Below are 13,618 nucleotides of genomic sequence, written 5' to 3' on the forward strand. Positions count from 1 at the left end.
TTATTCTTGCTCTCCCATCTGCCCAGCAGCCCAGCTGTCAAAACGATCAGCCACTACCCTGCAGATAAAGTCTCCATTCCTCCTTTGAATTTATTCAAACATTGATTTAGCACTTAATAGTGCCAGGCGCTATTAAGGTAAAATACATTGAAAAGCGGATAGAGGGAAACTTCTTGTTCTGCAGATGCACGCATTTCAGTGAGCCATGCAAAGAGTAAACTTCTACTTTCCCAGACTGCGTCTCCTTTTCTCGCAGCTCAGGGATTTACTGCCAGGACATCCTACAAAGCGCTGCGACGGGAAAACGACACCAGGCTTGGATGGAAAAAAAAAAAAAAAAATCTGGTCGCAAGCAAAGACGCTCAACTACCCTCAATAGCCAACCCCAGATCCCTGAAACCGGGAATCCCAGACTCCGTTTGTTTGGCAAACGTTTAAGCCTCAATTTTAAATTAAAACGCGAAGCAAAAAAACCAATGAATGGTACACAGCAGGGATCCGAGGTTCCTAGGGTCACGCAACCCAGAGTCGCGCAATTTTAAACTAATTTACAGAGAAAGAGAGAAAGAGGGAGAGAGAGAGAGAGGAGAAAGAAACAGAAAAATCTGCAGTAAACTGGGATAAAAAACACCCCAACGGACAAACCCACCGGACAACCCGCAAACGCCGCATCTCGCGAGATTTGAGGCAGCACCGCAGTGCCCCGAGGGGAGTGGGCGGGGCCGGAGGGGGTGAGCGGGGATCCGGGGAATCACGAATTCCGCCCAAGCCGGATGCGGCGTCTGCGCCGGCCGCGCTGTCACGACCTTTCTCGCGCTCGTCCGCTCGGCGCGCAGCTATGGCGCGGAAGTCGAACTTTCCTCTGCTGCTCGTGCCGCTCCTACTTGGTCCGGCCCTAGTGCGCGGCCACGGCCTTCTGCCCCTGGTCCTCAACACTTGGCCTTTTAAGAATGCAACCGAAGCAGGTGCGGGGCGGCGGTGGCCGGGGGCGGGAGCGGGGCTGCGCTGTGAGAGGCGGGAAGGCAGGCAAGAGCCGGACTGGAGCGGCCGGGAGCGGCCGCTGCCGCTTCAAGTTCTTGCTGCTTCTCTTGGATTGACTTTTACTCCATCCTCCCCACCACTGCTGCATGTTAGGTCCTGTTTATTCCCCTTGTACAGTGTTCCGCGCCAGTGTGTCTTCTGCCCTGCTGCTGACCTGAAAATAGATGGCCTTTTGCATTTCTTTTTCCAGTGGCACCTGCAGGCCAGACCTCGGTCTTTCCGCTTCTCCACCTCTTATTTCTAATCCCTTAATTCTCTGCCCTGCCCTGTACTCCGGTTTTACAAACGATTAATAGTTTCCCAGTCATAGTGTACTTTCTCTCCCACCTGCTGTAACCTGCCGCCCAGAATGTGAGTTTCCAAACTTGGCTGCACATTAAAGTGACCTGCGGGGCCTCTCAAAAACCGTCCTCCCCGGGCACCACCTCCTGAGATTGTGATTTAGCTGTGGGAACCAGGGCATCTTTTTTGTTTGTTTGTGTTTAAAAAGCTCCCTAAGTGATTTTGAATTGCAGTTAGGTTTGAGAACCACCAAGCTGAGGTGTGTCACCTCTTCCAGGAAGCTTCCCTGACTTAACTGCGTTCATGCCCAATCTGAGTTAGGTTCCCGTCTTCTGTGCCTTTTCCTTATCCGGTGCATACACGTACCGTTGGTTGTCTTGGTGCCACTATTTCAAGACCTAATTTCACACCCTGTTTTCCTACCTGCGGCTGCTAAGTTACGCTTTTGGGCAGAATTGGCTCCGGATCGGTGGAGCTAAATTTGTATGTTATAGGCAGTGCATACAATTCAGAAAAAAATGAGGAAACGAGATGTGAAAAAGATATTCCCAGCGATAATGATGGAAAGAACGTGCAGCAGCCTGGGCAGGGGACAATTCTGTGTAAGTCGCTTTTTTCAAATGGGGGGACTTTTCTAAATACACTTTCAGGCCTGGTAACGCTTGAGTGATGTTTCAGTGTTTACCAACAATAGCAGCTACCCTTTATGGAATTTTGTATTTATCTGTGCGGAAATCATCCCTTGAGGCCTCCTCCCACCCCCCATATATAAGGATCCACAGAATATAACATCGTGTTGAAAGTATGGCCACTGGAGCCAAAGTGGCTACTTTTTAATCTTGGCTCTGCCATATACTAGCTGTGTGACTTTGAACAAATTACTTAACTTCTCTGTCTTTGTGTCTTCTTAAAGGGTTGTAATTGCACACTACTTACCTCAAAAGCTGTTATGAAGATTAAATGAATTAACCCATATAAAGCCTATGCTGTAATTATTGATTTGCTGTTATAGTGTTATTGAGATTTACCATAAATGTCACCTCAATAAAAGTATTAGCTATGCATATTTTTGATTATCTTATGTTGGGTAAGAAATTTATAAGCCTGTGATTTAGTGGATTTAAAATTTGAGTGCCCTTTAGTAATTTTGATTATACCTTTTTAAAAAGAGAGAGGGATAGTTATTTCTTTTCTCACATACACAGAAGAACTAGGTATTAATAAATGCAGAAACCCTCAGTTCATACCATTAGCCAAAGTCTTTAAATTCTTCATGGTAGCTAGTTATATAATTTGTCTCTATTACTCTTTTTCATAGCACTTGATAAACTAATTTGTTAAAAATTTAGTTTTACACATTCTTAGTAAAGTATCATGAGAATGGAAAAGCAGATATCCAATGTACTCAGTGTGAAACCAGGAGATGATCTGATACATGCTCACATAAGAGAAAAACCCAATTCAATTCAAGTTTTGGGGGAGGAAGAGAATGAGTGTGCTCTCAAACCCTTGGGCACAATGTAAGGGTACATGGCATACCTGGTTGTAGGACACAACCACAACAGGAACCTTACCTTAACAAACACAAACATTGTAACCTAAATGCACCCTCATATTCTGAAATTTTATAAAAATTTTCAGTTTAACTTAGAATAAATACGAGTAAGTTTTTGAAAATTGGAGTTCACAGAATGTTTTTCACTTGTTGCATTTGGCCTTGGGAAAAGGCCAAACCTTACCTTAACAAACACAAACATTGTAACCTAAATGCACCCTCATATTCTGAAATTTTATAAAAATTTTCAGTTTAACTTAGAATAAATACGAGTAAGTTTTTAAAAATTGGAGTTCACAGAATGTTTTTCACTTGTTGCATTTGGCCTTGGGAAAATATGTAAATACATAGAAATATTTTTGGGATTTGATTAACAGCATGGAGGACATTAGCATATGGAGGTTCAGCCATAGATGCAGTGGAAAGTGGCTGTGCAGCATGTGAGAGAGAGCAGTGTGACGGTACTGTCGGCTTTGGTGGAAGTCCTGATGAACTTGGAGAGACCACCCTGGACGCCATGATCATAGATGGGTAAGATCCCTTGTTAGTGCCTGTTTATCTCTGTACCTTCATTCAGCATTGCATTACATTTGCAGTTGTGGTCTTCCACTGCATGCATTCTTCTACCTTGCTGTCAGTGGAAGACCACAAAAACTCCTGGCTTATTGGAAAACCAACTTTCCAAAACACAAAGTTTCCCTCTCAACTGAAAAAAATCATCATAGTTACAGAAGTATCACGTGGACGTGGGTAGACTTCTTAGAATAGGGAGAATCCTAAGCAACAATCCACAGATTCTGTGTGTTGCCTGACCCTGAAGCCTTTGGACCCCTTTCAAAGCCATATTTAAAATGAACCTGGAGAAACTGAGAATTTTAGTGCTATTGGGGCATACAGGTGGTAAATGTACCATATTTCTATTTTCTCCTTAATTTTGTCTGATTGTGGGAATATGTATTCATGAATATCTTGTGACTTCTTAAGATGAGGGAGTTTATCCTACAAAACATTGTTGCTTAGAGAAAAACAATATCTTGTGAACCTATGAAAATGCCTTAATAAATCTTACTGCATTTTTTTCTTGCAGCACTACCATGGACATAGGAGCAGTAGGAGATCTTAGACGAATTAAAAATGCTATTGGTGTGGCGCGGAAAGTACTGGAGCATACAACACACACACTCCTAGTAGGAGAGTCAGGTATTTTTTTAACTGCATTGAATTCTTTTTTCTAGGGTTCTGACTATAAGTCTTCACTATGAAAATAGGTCTCAGTTTAAAACAGTGGATAAAAGCCGACCTAAGTTCAAATTGCTGCTGTTTTACTTAACATCTGTTTAACTAGATGAGTTAACTTCTAAATCTCATTTTCTTCACTGTCAATTATTTGAATGCCCTCCAAGTTATATGCCAAAAATCATGGCCAGGTGCCATGGCTCACACCTGTAATCCCAGCGCTCTGGGAGGCAGAGGCAGGAGAATCACATGAGCCCAGGAGTTTGAGGTTGCTATGAGCTATGACACCACGAGACTCTAGCCTGGGTGACAAAATCAGACTGTCTCAAAAAAAAAAAAAAATCATACTGTCACCTGTAGTCAAAAATTACTAGTGACATATGCTTCCTTCTGTTGATTATAAAGAATGGAAACTACCTAACAGGTAAAAAAGGATGTTACCTATTCATTGGAATTCAGTTGTCTCCTTGGTGTCTTTAAGTTTTAAACCCTGGGCAACTCCATACTGATGGGGGATAAGGGTCAGTGTTGGCAAGAGATGTGCCTTTTCTTTTGCAAAATGGTAGGAGGAGTCTCACTTTTTCTCCACCATGAGAGGAGCCCACTTCCAACTCTCTTTGGAAGTGCTCTAAACTTTCTCTTTGTTCTTCTTAAATAAAATTGCTCCTTGTTAACCAGGGGGGAAAAACGGTAGGAGGAAGATGTGAGGTGAAGTAGGAAAGGAGAACTGTCATAACATATACCCATGGGTCCCAAGCAGATCACTTTTAGGAAAAACATAGGAACATTTAAGATCTAGAAATTGATTCCCTTAAAACTGGTCATGTCTGAAGACTCCTCTAAAAGACCTTGTGTGTCCCCCAGGTGTCTTTGTGTACCTTACTTAAGAGACAGCTGACATAGAACACCTTTAGTACATATATTTTGTTTAAAAGGTAACACTTCACTAACTCATACTTTTCTTCTCAATCTCTAGCCACCAAGTTTGCTGAAAGCATGGGGTTTATCAATGAGGATTTATCAACTGATGCTTCTCGAGCTCTTCATTCAGACTGGCAAGCTCGAAATTGCCAGCCAAATTATTGGAGGGTGTGTAAACATACTTAATTTTAAAGTGCAAATTATCTGAAAATACTAACTGGCATCCCCTCTGTTCTCTGTTACCTGCTAGCTGTCCAGGGTGCTGGTTAGTGTCCTGGCTGCACACTAGAACCAGTGATTTAAGTTGACCCTCTGGGCATGGCTGTTGTGAAAGTTCCCATGTTGTATCCAGTGCACATTCCAGGATGGAGAACTGCTTGTCTCTGGCAGGAGTTTTCCAAATTAGAAGGTTCTGCTGTGGAGAGGGGGCTGCCTCAGTCAGAACTGCTCTGCTTATATGTATTTGTCACAAATTTAAAAAAAAACAACCCCAAATTGGAAATACTTCTTAGATTTTCATCTATGCACAGTATATCTGATGTCTTTATTTGTCTTGAAGGTTTATACTCTTAGGTGTCTAGTATGTTGCTGGTGAGATAATTTGTCTAAAATGGGACTTTAAGTACAAATCAGTTTGCCTCTGCCATACAAGGTCCTTTTGTGGCATATCTTAGTCTCCCATCTGTTTCTTCCTCAAGCTCTAAATACCTTTGAGCAGGGGTCCTCAAACTTTTTAAACAGGGGGCCAGTTCACTGTCCCTCAGACCGTTGGAGGGCCGGACTATAATTAAAAAAAAAAAAAAAACTATGAACAAATTCCTATGCACACTGCACATATCTTATTTTGAAGTAAAAAAACAAAACGGGAACAAATACAATCACACCACCGCATGTGGCCCACGGGCTATAGTTTGAGGACCCCTGCCTTTGAGTAACCATGGAGTCAGGAGTCACTGGGTCAGCCCTTGAAAGAGGCTAATCATTAAAACGAAGTTAGGGGAGGCACCTCATGCACTGAATAAGCCCTGAGTAGGTTTCTTGCTTTAATACCAATCTATATACATAGCCTAAATCTATGAATTTGGATTATATTTTGAGTCTTTAAGTTTTACAGAGCAATCTTATAGTACAATTTAGAATATAATCACATAAACCTGGCTTTGGGAATAAAAAAATGATTTTGATACCAATTTTACTTTTTTTAATCCATTTTTTAAAATTTATTATTAAATCATAGCTGTGTACATTAATGCAATCCTGGGGCACCATAAACTTGTTTTATATACCATTTGACATATTTTCATCACACTGGTTAACATAGCCTTCCTGGCATTTTCTTAGTTATTGTGTTAAGACATTTATATTCTACATTTAGTAAGTTTCACGTGTACCCTTGTAAGATGCCCAATTTTACTTTAAATCTCAGAATTCTTTGGCCAGGGAAGGAATTCTGAAATTTAAAGGTCAAGTGTGCACCTAATTCCTTTGAGGATCAATATCTAATTTTTAAAAAGTCTTTATTTATATCCATCATTGTGCTGAGAATTTGAGGTATATAAAATGAAAAATCAGACTTGTTCTATAGAATATAGGTATCTTACCGTATTATGTAATTCTGAGACTAGAAAGGATATTTGGCAAAATTATATATTCATCTCTTTTTACATAAGACTTCATTAATCCTTACCTCTTAATTCTTTTGAGCTACCGTCCATCTTTTTTTGGTTTCTTCCTAGCACGTAGTGACTATGCATAGCTACTTGCCAATTTCTAAAAATACTCTTCTAAGAAATAAATCTTGTTTGCAGAATGTTATACCAGATCCCTCAAAATACTGTGGACCCTACAAACCAGCTAATATCTTAAAGCAGGATGGTTCTACCTTTACAGCAACAAGAAATGACCATGGTCATGATACTATTGGTAATTTGCCTTTTGGACTGTTTTAATGGTTAAAGTGTAATTAATTGCCTTCTTGTAGATTCTCTTCACCTCTAATCATGCACCAGAAGTTGATTTTGATTGTCCTTAACTGCCAAGTAAGTGTCCTCCCCAAGATAGATAGCTGGATAGATGGATGGATAGACAGATGCATGGATGTTGTCTTAGCCTCTGGATGACATTTTGTAAATTATTTATTTTTTGTTTGTTTGTGTTTTGTAAATTATTTATATAAGACCCTAAAATGCAGTGACTTTTTACTTGTATATTTTTAAATCTTTCTTTGATATTTAGTTTTTTGATAAATTTTATGTTGTTTGCCATATTCAAGTGATCTTAAATACTTTTTTCTAAGCTGTAAGATCGAAAAATTCCATTTGTCTGCCTTAGTTCATTTTCTGCTGCTCTAATACTAAAGATGGGATAATTTATAAACAATAAAAGTGTCTTTGACTCATTTCTGGAGACTGGGAAGTTAGAGAGCATGGCACCAGCAGTCAGTGAGGGTTATTCTGTGTCTGATGGCAAAAGGGGAAAAAAGAGGGATCCGTTTGAACTCCTTTGTTTTGTCAGGAGCCCACTCCTGTGATAACTAAGCCACTCCCTGAGATAATGGCATTAAATCACTTCTTAAAGGTTCCCCCAGTTCACAATGTAAAAATGCCAATTAACTTTTCAATACATGAAATTTTAGGGGACACATTCAGACCATAGCAGTCCGTATCAGTCATTTTCTTTGGAATTACCTTCGAAATTGTATTGAAAAGTAATGAGCAATTTGAAGAGTGAGGATGTAGAATGGCTATCAGATAATGCTATGAAACCAGGTCATTAAAAACCACAAACTGGGCTCGGTGCCTGAGCTGGCGAGTTTGAATCCAGCCTGGGCTGCCAAATAGCAATGATGGCTGCAACCAAAACTTAGCTGGCCATTGTGGTGGGTGAGATTGTTGTGAGCTGTGATGCCATGGCACTGTACCTAGGGCAACAGCTTGAGGCTTTGTCTCAAAAAAAAAAAAAAAAAAAGAAAAGAAATTACCCTGAAATCAAACTGATGTGGGTGGCACCTGTGGCTCAAAGGTGTAGGGTCCCAGCCCCTATATACCAGAGGTGGCGGGTTCAATCCCAGCCCCCGCCAAAAAACTGAAAAAAAAAAAAAAAAACACAAACTGTCCACTGGTATAATTTTCCCTATTCCCAAGTTTTTTGTTTTCTGCTACTAAAATTAATGAAAGAACATGTTTATGTGCCTTTCATAGTCAGTTTGGGCTATTTTAACAATACCACAGAGTAGGTGGCCCGCCTCCAGCATTTCTGGAGGCTGTGAAGTCCCAGATCAAGGCACCAGCAGATACAGAGTGTGCTGAGGTCCCATTTCCTGGGTCACACTTTTCACTGTGGCTCTTCAGAGCCTCTTTTTAAAGGACGCTGATCCCATGAGGGCTCTACCCTAATGACTCAATCATCTCCCGAAGGGCCCATCTCCTAATGCTGTCGCCTTGTCAGGGAGGGTTTCAATATATAAATTTGGGTGGAACACAGAAAGACTGTAGCAGTTCCCAAGTTCATCGAGTATTTGGTTATATTGAAATAAACTTTAGATATCTAGAAGTCTTTTTTTTTTTTTAACTTGCAGGCATGGTTGTAATCCATAAGATGGGACGTACTGCTGCTGGTACATCTACAAATGGTTTAAAATTCAAGATACATGGGTTAGTGTCTCCAACTCTGCGCTGTATATTTAGTGTAAAGCAATGTGTGCTGGGCGTTCTGAAGGGTGAAGCAAATGAATGTGAAGGCAGATATAATGCCCTCTGCTGAGCCAAAGGAGAGTGAGTCACAGCTAGAACTGTAGAGTTTAGGGGGGTGCAGATTATCTGTTTAAGCTGGGGTACTTAGGAAAGCCAGTAAAGTAATGCTGGGAGCTGAGCCCTGAGCCCACAGAAGGGAAAGGGGAACACACAGGCAAAGGCACTAGCAGAAAGTAGTACAGGGTAGGGGAGAGTGGTGGAACATAAGACTGAAGGGGAGACCTGAGCCCAGTTCAGGGGGTCTTAAGTCAGTGTATGGCTTTCTGGCTCTTATTTTGAAATAGTAGTCAAGTATTAAAGATTTCTTACTAGAAAAAATTTAGTAGATGTTTATCACTTATTGTAGGAAGCAGGAATAGATGATAAGTAAGGGAAACTAGTTTTGAACCTGGTGAGTTAATTCAGAAGTTGGATGATAAAGAATGGTAACAATAGACAAGACACTATAAATGTTTGCTGTCTTGGTATTTAACTGGCTGATAAAAAATTCTTTTTCATTAATTCCTTTTAATCAGCAATAAGTATATGTTTATGGTATAAAAAATATTTTGATATAAGCACATATTGTGGAAAGGCTAAATCAAGCTACTTAACACATAGAGTACCTCACATAACATACCTTTGTTTAGGGGGTGTAAGAACACTTAAAATTTATCCTCTTGGCTGGGCCTGGTGGTTCATGCCTATAATCCCAGCACTCTGAGAGGCCAAGGTGGGAGGATCCGTTGAGCTCAGGAGTTCCAGACCAGCCTGAGCAAGAATGAGACACCATCTCTATTAAAAATAGAAAAACTAGCTACTCGGGAGGCTGAGGCAAGAGAATCGCTTAAGCCCCAGGAGTTGGAGGTTGCTGTGAGCTGTGTGAGGCCACAGCACTCTACCGAGGGCCATAAAGTGAGACTCTGTCTCTACAAAAAAAAAAAGAAAATAGAAAAACTAGTGGGGCATTGTGGTGGGCACAATACTAAGGAAGCTTAGGCAGGAGGATCACTTGAGCCCAAGAGTTTGAAGTTCCTGTGAGCTATGACACCTATCTCAAAAAAAAAAAAAGTGTGTGTGTATATATATATATATACTCTTAGCAGTTTTCAAATATAGACTATATTAACTGTAGTCACCATGGTATACATAAAGTCCTTTGAACAATATCTTCCCAATACCCCGAATCCCCAGCCTCTGGTAACCACCTTTCTAATCTATTTCTGAATTTAGCTTTTTTACACTCCACGTCTAATAACAAATTGTTGTATAATTAACATAGGTTTGTGAAAATCTAAGGTAAAAAATGAAGGCAAACTTTACTCTCTGTGTACTGATGAAGAATTACTTTAAATGATAATCAATGACTAAGTGGAAATATGCCCTATTTTTGAAAACAGCTCATGACATAATTTAATTTGTGCTTGATTTCCTATCCCCTACCCCACAAAGTCGTATAGGAGATTCTCCAGTTCCTGGGTCTGGGGCCTACGCTGATGACACTGCCGGGGCAGCTGCAGCCACTGGGGACGGTGATACGTTGATGCGTTTTCTGCCAAGGTGTGACTTCTTACAGTTGCGATTTTTAGAGACCTTTAGGTATTTTCTCTGTCAAGATAGGAATTAATTTTTGTACCCGGTGATCTGAATTCATGTGCGTGAGAGTTTTTTCGAAACTGCATATGTACGACCTTTTTTACTTGACCTTTCGATAATGATAATCACTCAAGCAATCACAGTCCTGTGAAACAGAAAGAGTATGGCTCGCCTGGCTTCCCAGGTAAGAGTTCTTACTTAGGATCTACTTAAATAATTGATGTAAAGCTACTGAGTAAAGGAGCTGTGGTAATTGATGAAAGTAGGAAGTTGCTGTCACTGCACATTTAATTACTACAACTAGATTTTTCCATGTGCATGGTATTTTCCCCTTTGTAGTTTCATTTCTTGTTTAAATAGGTAGGACCTCAGTTGGTTTTGAGTTCTGGCTGTTGTTACTAAATGACAGTTATTTAACTAAAGCCAAAAATAATAGTCCCTATTTGAAATTAATGGCTGTATTAGATGCAAAGATTAACCTTATATCAAGGACTCCTAGCTTTGTTGATGTTTTAGTAGGAGTCACTGTGTTCCATCACTTGTGACTATTTGGATGGTTTCACATTTCTAACTTCAACTCATGCTGATTGGAATTAGTATTTATTCTGTGACACTGAAGTTCTGCCTCTGTTTAAATCAGCTACCAAGCCGTGGAGTATATGAGAAGAGGGGAGGATCCCACCACAGCTTGCCAAAAAGTGATTTCAAGGATTCAGAAGTATGATACAAAATTCTTTGGGGCTGTTATATGTGCCAATGTGACTGGAAGTTATGGTAAGTTGCATTTAGATTTTGTATTTTTGTAAACTTGCAAATGTTTTTAAAACATGCACTTTTAAATGTTGAAATATACATATAATACACCACATCCAGTGGAAAAAGGGACAGCATAGAGTAGGCACTGGGTAAATGTTAATTGGTGATCTGTCAGGACCCACAAAATGTTGAAAATATACCTAAAAAACCCTCTGTGGACAGACTGCTGGTAGTTATGGTCCACTCTTTGGCCGTTAGTGTTTTGGGGGATTTTGTTTGTTTGTTTTTGAGACAGAATCTTACTCCATCACTCTCCGTAGAGTGCAGTGGCTTCAGCCTAGCTCACAGCAACCTCAAACTCCTGGGCTCAAGCAATTCTGCCTCAGCCTTCCAAGTAGCTGGGACTACAGGTGCCCACCACAGCTCCTGGTTTAGTTTTTCTATTTTTAGTAGAGACGGGGTCTCGCTTTTGCTCAGGCTGGTCTGGAACTCCTGAGCTCAAGGGATCCACTAGCTATTAGTTTTTCTTTCATAGCCAAATGAAGCTCCGATAGCTGTTGAGATGGGCTAATCTAGTCAATTTTTTCTAATGAGAAGCAGACAGGGATAAATTATCCTCCCTATTTCTTTTCATTATTTAATTGTCTCAGCCATTGAAATCTTCATGGAGCTCCAAAGCCCAGAATGCATTACTAATTAGTAAACCAAAGACGGCAGTAGAATTATTTTTGTGCTGTGTCTGAGGCATGCATGTTTTTTGCTTCATTTACTTTCCATGTGAGCTGATCACCAGCTTCAAAGAAGTACAGGCTGAAGAGGTCTTCTTGACACAGAAGTCAAGACCCTGGTTTAAGATCACCACTGCTGATTCTCATTAACGCATTTCGGATGGGGAAGGGATAGCCAGCTCACTGATCAATATGGCTTATTAGGTTAGACTGCTTATTATTGTTCTTTGATCTTTTACTTCCCACAGTTCTATATTTGAAAAACTTGTTTGAAGAGTACTTTATTCTTTTTTAAGTACTAAGACACAGAAGTCAATAAAAGTTATGAGGGGAAAAGACTTGATGTAGGAAATAAGTCAGTTTTATTGATTGCCTCTTAAAGAAATAAACCTTACTCGAAGGCTCAAAGTTGGATTTAATAGAATGGAAAAATGATAATGATATAGTTGTAGGTGAATTTCAAATTGACTTTTATATATAAAGTAATGGCAGCAGGTATTTGAGGAAGAGAAGATAAGCTTGACCAGACAGAAAGCACCTTGACAAATAACTCTTCTTGCCTTCTGTAAGTTAGAGCAGAAAAGAATAGGAGTTGTGGTGGGGCAGGGAGGGCTGTATGGGTGGTAGATGGGAAGGTTCTAGTGGCGAGGGAAATAAAATTTTGGGAATATGTTTGGATAATTGTTTTTTCTAAGAGAAGGATGTGCAAACTGTTAAATAATACTAGAAAGGCAACATGTGTATGGAGCAAAAAAGTCAGCCAGTTTTATCTGAAGTTGAAAGAGATGGTTCACCCACCACCTGTCCTTGTGCTCAGGGACTGTCACTAGTGAGTACCAAGAGGGTGCAGCTCCACTGGACATGAGGTACACGAGGGCCAATATCCAGGCAAATGAGCAGGATCTGTATTTGTTGTGAATACGTGCTCCTATATGTAACCAAACAACTTTCTCGTGTATGACCCCAGGTGCTGCCTGCAATAAACTTCCAGCATTTACTCAGTTCAGTTTCATGGTTTACAATCCTCTAAAGAGTCAGCCAACTGAGGAAACAGTGTACTGCATCTAATCCATCTTTCCTGTCATCATCTGGATTTAAAGAGGAAAGAAGCACAGGCTGAAGAGGTCACTCACTGTCGCCGTCAAGTCTTCGTGTTTTCTAAAGTCTTTGTGAAATAAGCACAAAAATAAACGAAGTGCTGAATCGGCACTTTCGCTTTCTGTAAGCTGAAATGTTTTTATTATCTGTTTTTATTTATGCTTTGTCCATCCCCCGAAAATGAGTACGTGTATGTGTGAGCGGTGTGTATGTTTAAATTTTAAGTGATAGTTGGATTTCTGCGTTGCAAGAAATTGCTATTTTGGTGATTTATTTCCACTGTGATATAGTAAAGCCAAAAGAAATGGCCTCTATTTAAATGCATAAAATAATTGGAGTGTACAAGTCTTTTACACCCAAAGAAAAATGCAATAGTGAGTCTCAGAATGATTATTTGTCCTGATTGAATTCCAAAGTGTAACAGGGACACATCTCTTATCACTAATTGTTAGTTTGACCTAATATTCCCTAAAAGCGTGAAGAAAAAGGATGATATTAATAATTTAGATGCTTTTTGTTTTACATGTATTGAAGACAGGGCAATCTTCTGATGAGCCGTTATGTTACTGTTCTTTACTTTTTTTCCCCTCTGATGGAGCTTTCAATGTGTGAATGTTCTTAAGCTACAGAAATCTCTGATCTTTTCACTCCTAATATTTAGTATTGATCATTTC

General features: G+C 40.1%; 1 protein-coding gene across 1 annotated transcript; it reads left to right on the top strand.

The window, feature by feature from the left end:
* The first annotated feature begins 759 nt into the window (after window positions 1–759).
* On the top strand, window positions 760–13,071 carry AGA (aspartylglucosaminidase). Its single transcript, XM_053585164.1, has 9 exons — window positions 760–965; window positions 3,256–3,409; window positions 3,966–4,078; window positions 5,091–5,203; window positions 6,844–6,958; window positions 8,613–8,688; window positions 10,219–10,326; window positions 11,003–11,136; window positions 12,814–13,071. The coding sequence occupies exons 1-9, from the start codon at window positions 839–841 to the stop codon at window positions 12,912–12,914; spliced, it is 1,041 nt and encodes a 346-aa protein (XP_053441139.1). The 5' UTR covers window positions 760–838; the 3' UTR covers window positions 12,915–13,071.
* The last annotated feature ends 547 nt before the right edge of the window (window positions 13,072–13,618 follow it).

Source organism: Nycticebus coucang, chromosome 1 (assembly GCF_027406575.1).
Source record: "Nycticebus coucang isolate mNycCou1 chromosome 1, mNycCou1.pri, whole genome shotgun sequence".
NCBI classification, from domain to species: domain Eukaryota; kingdom Metazoa; phylum Chordata; class Mammalia; order Primates; family Lorisidae; genus Nycticebus; species Nycticebus coucang.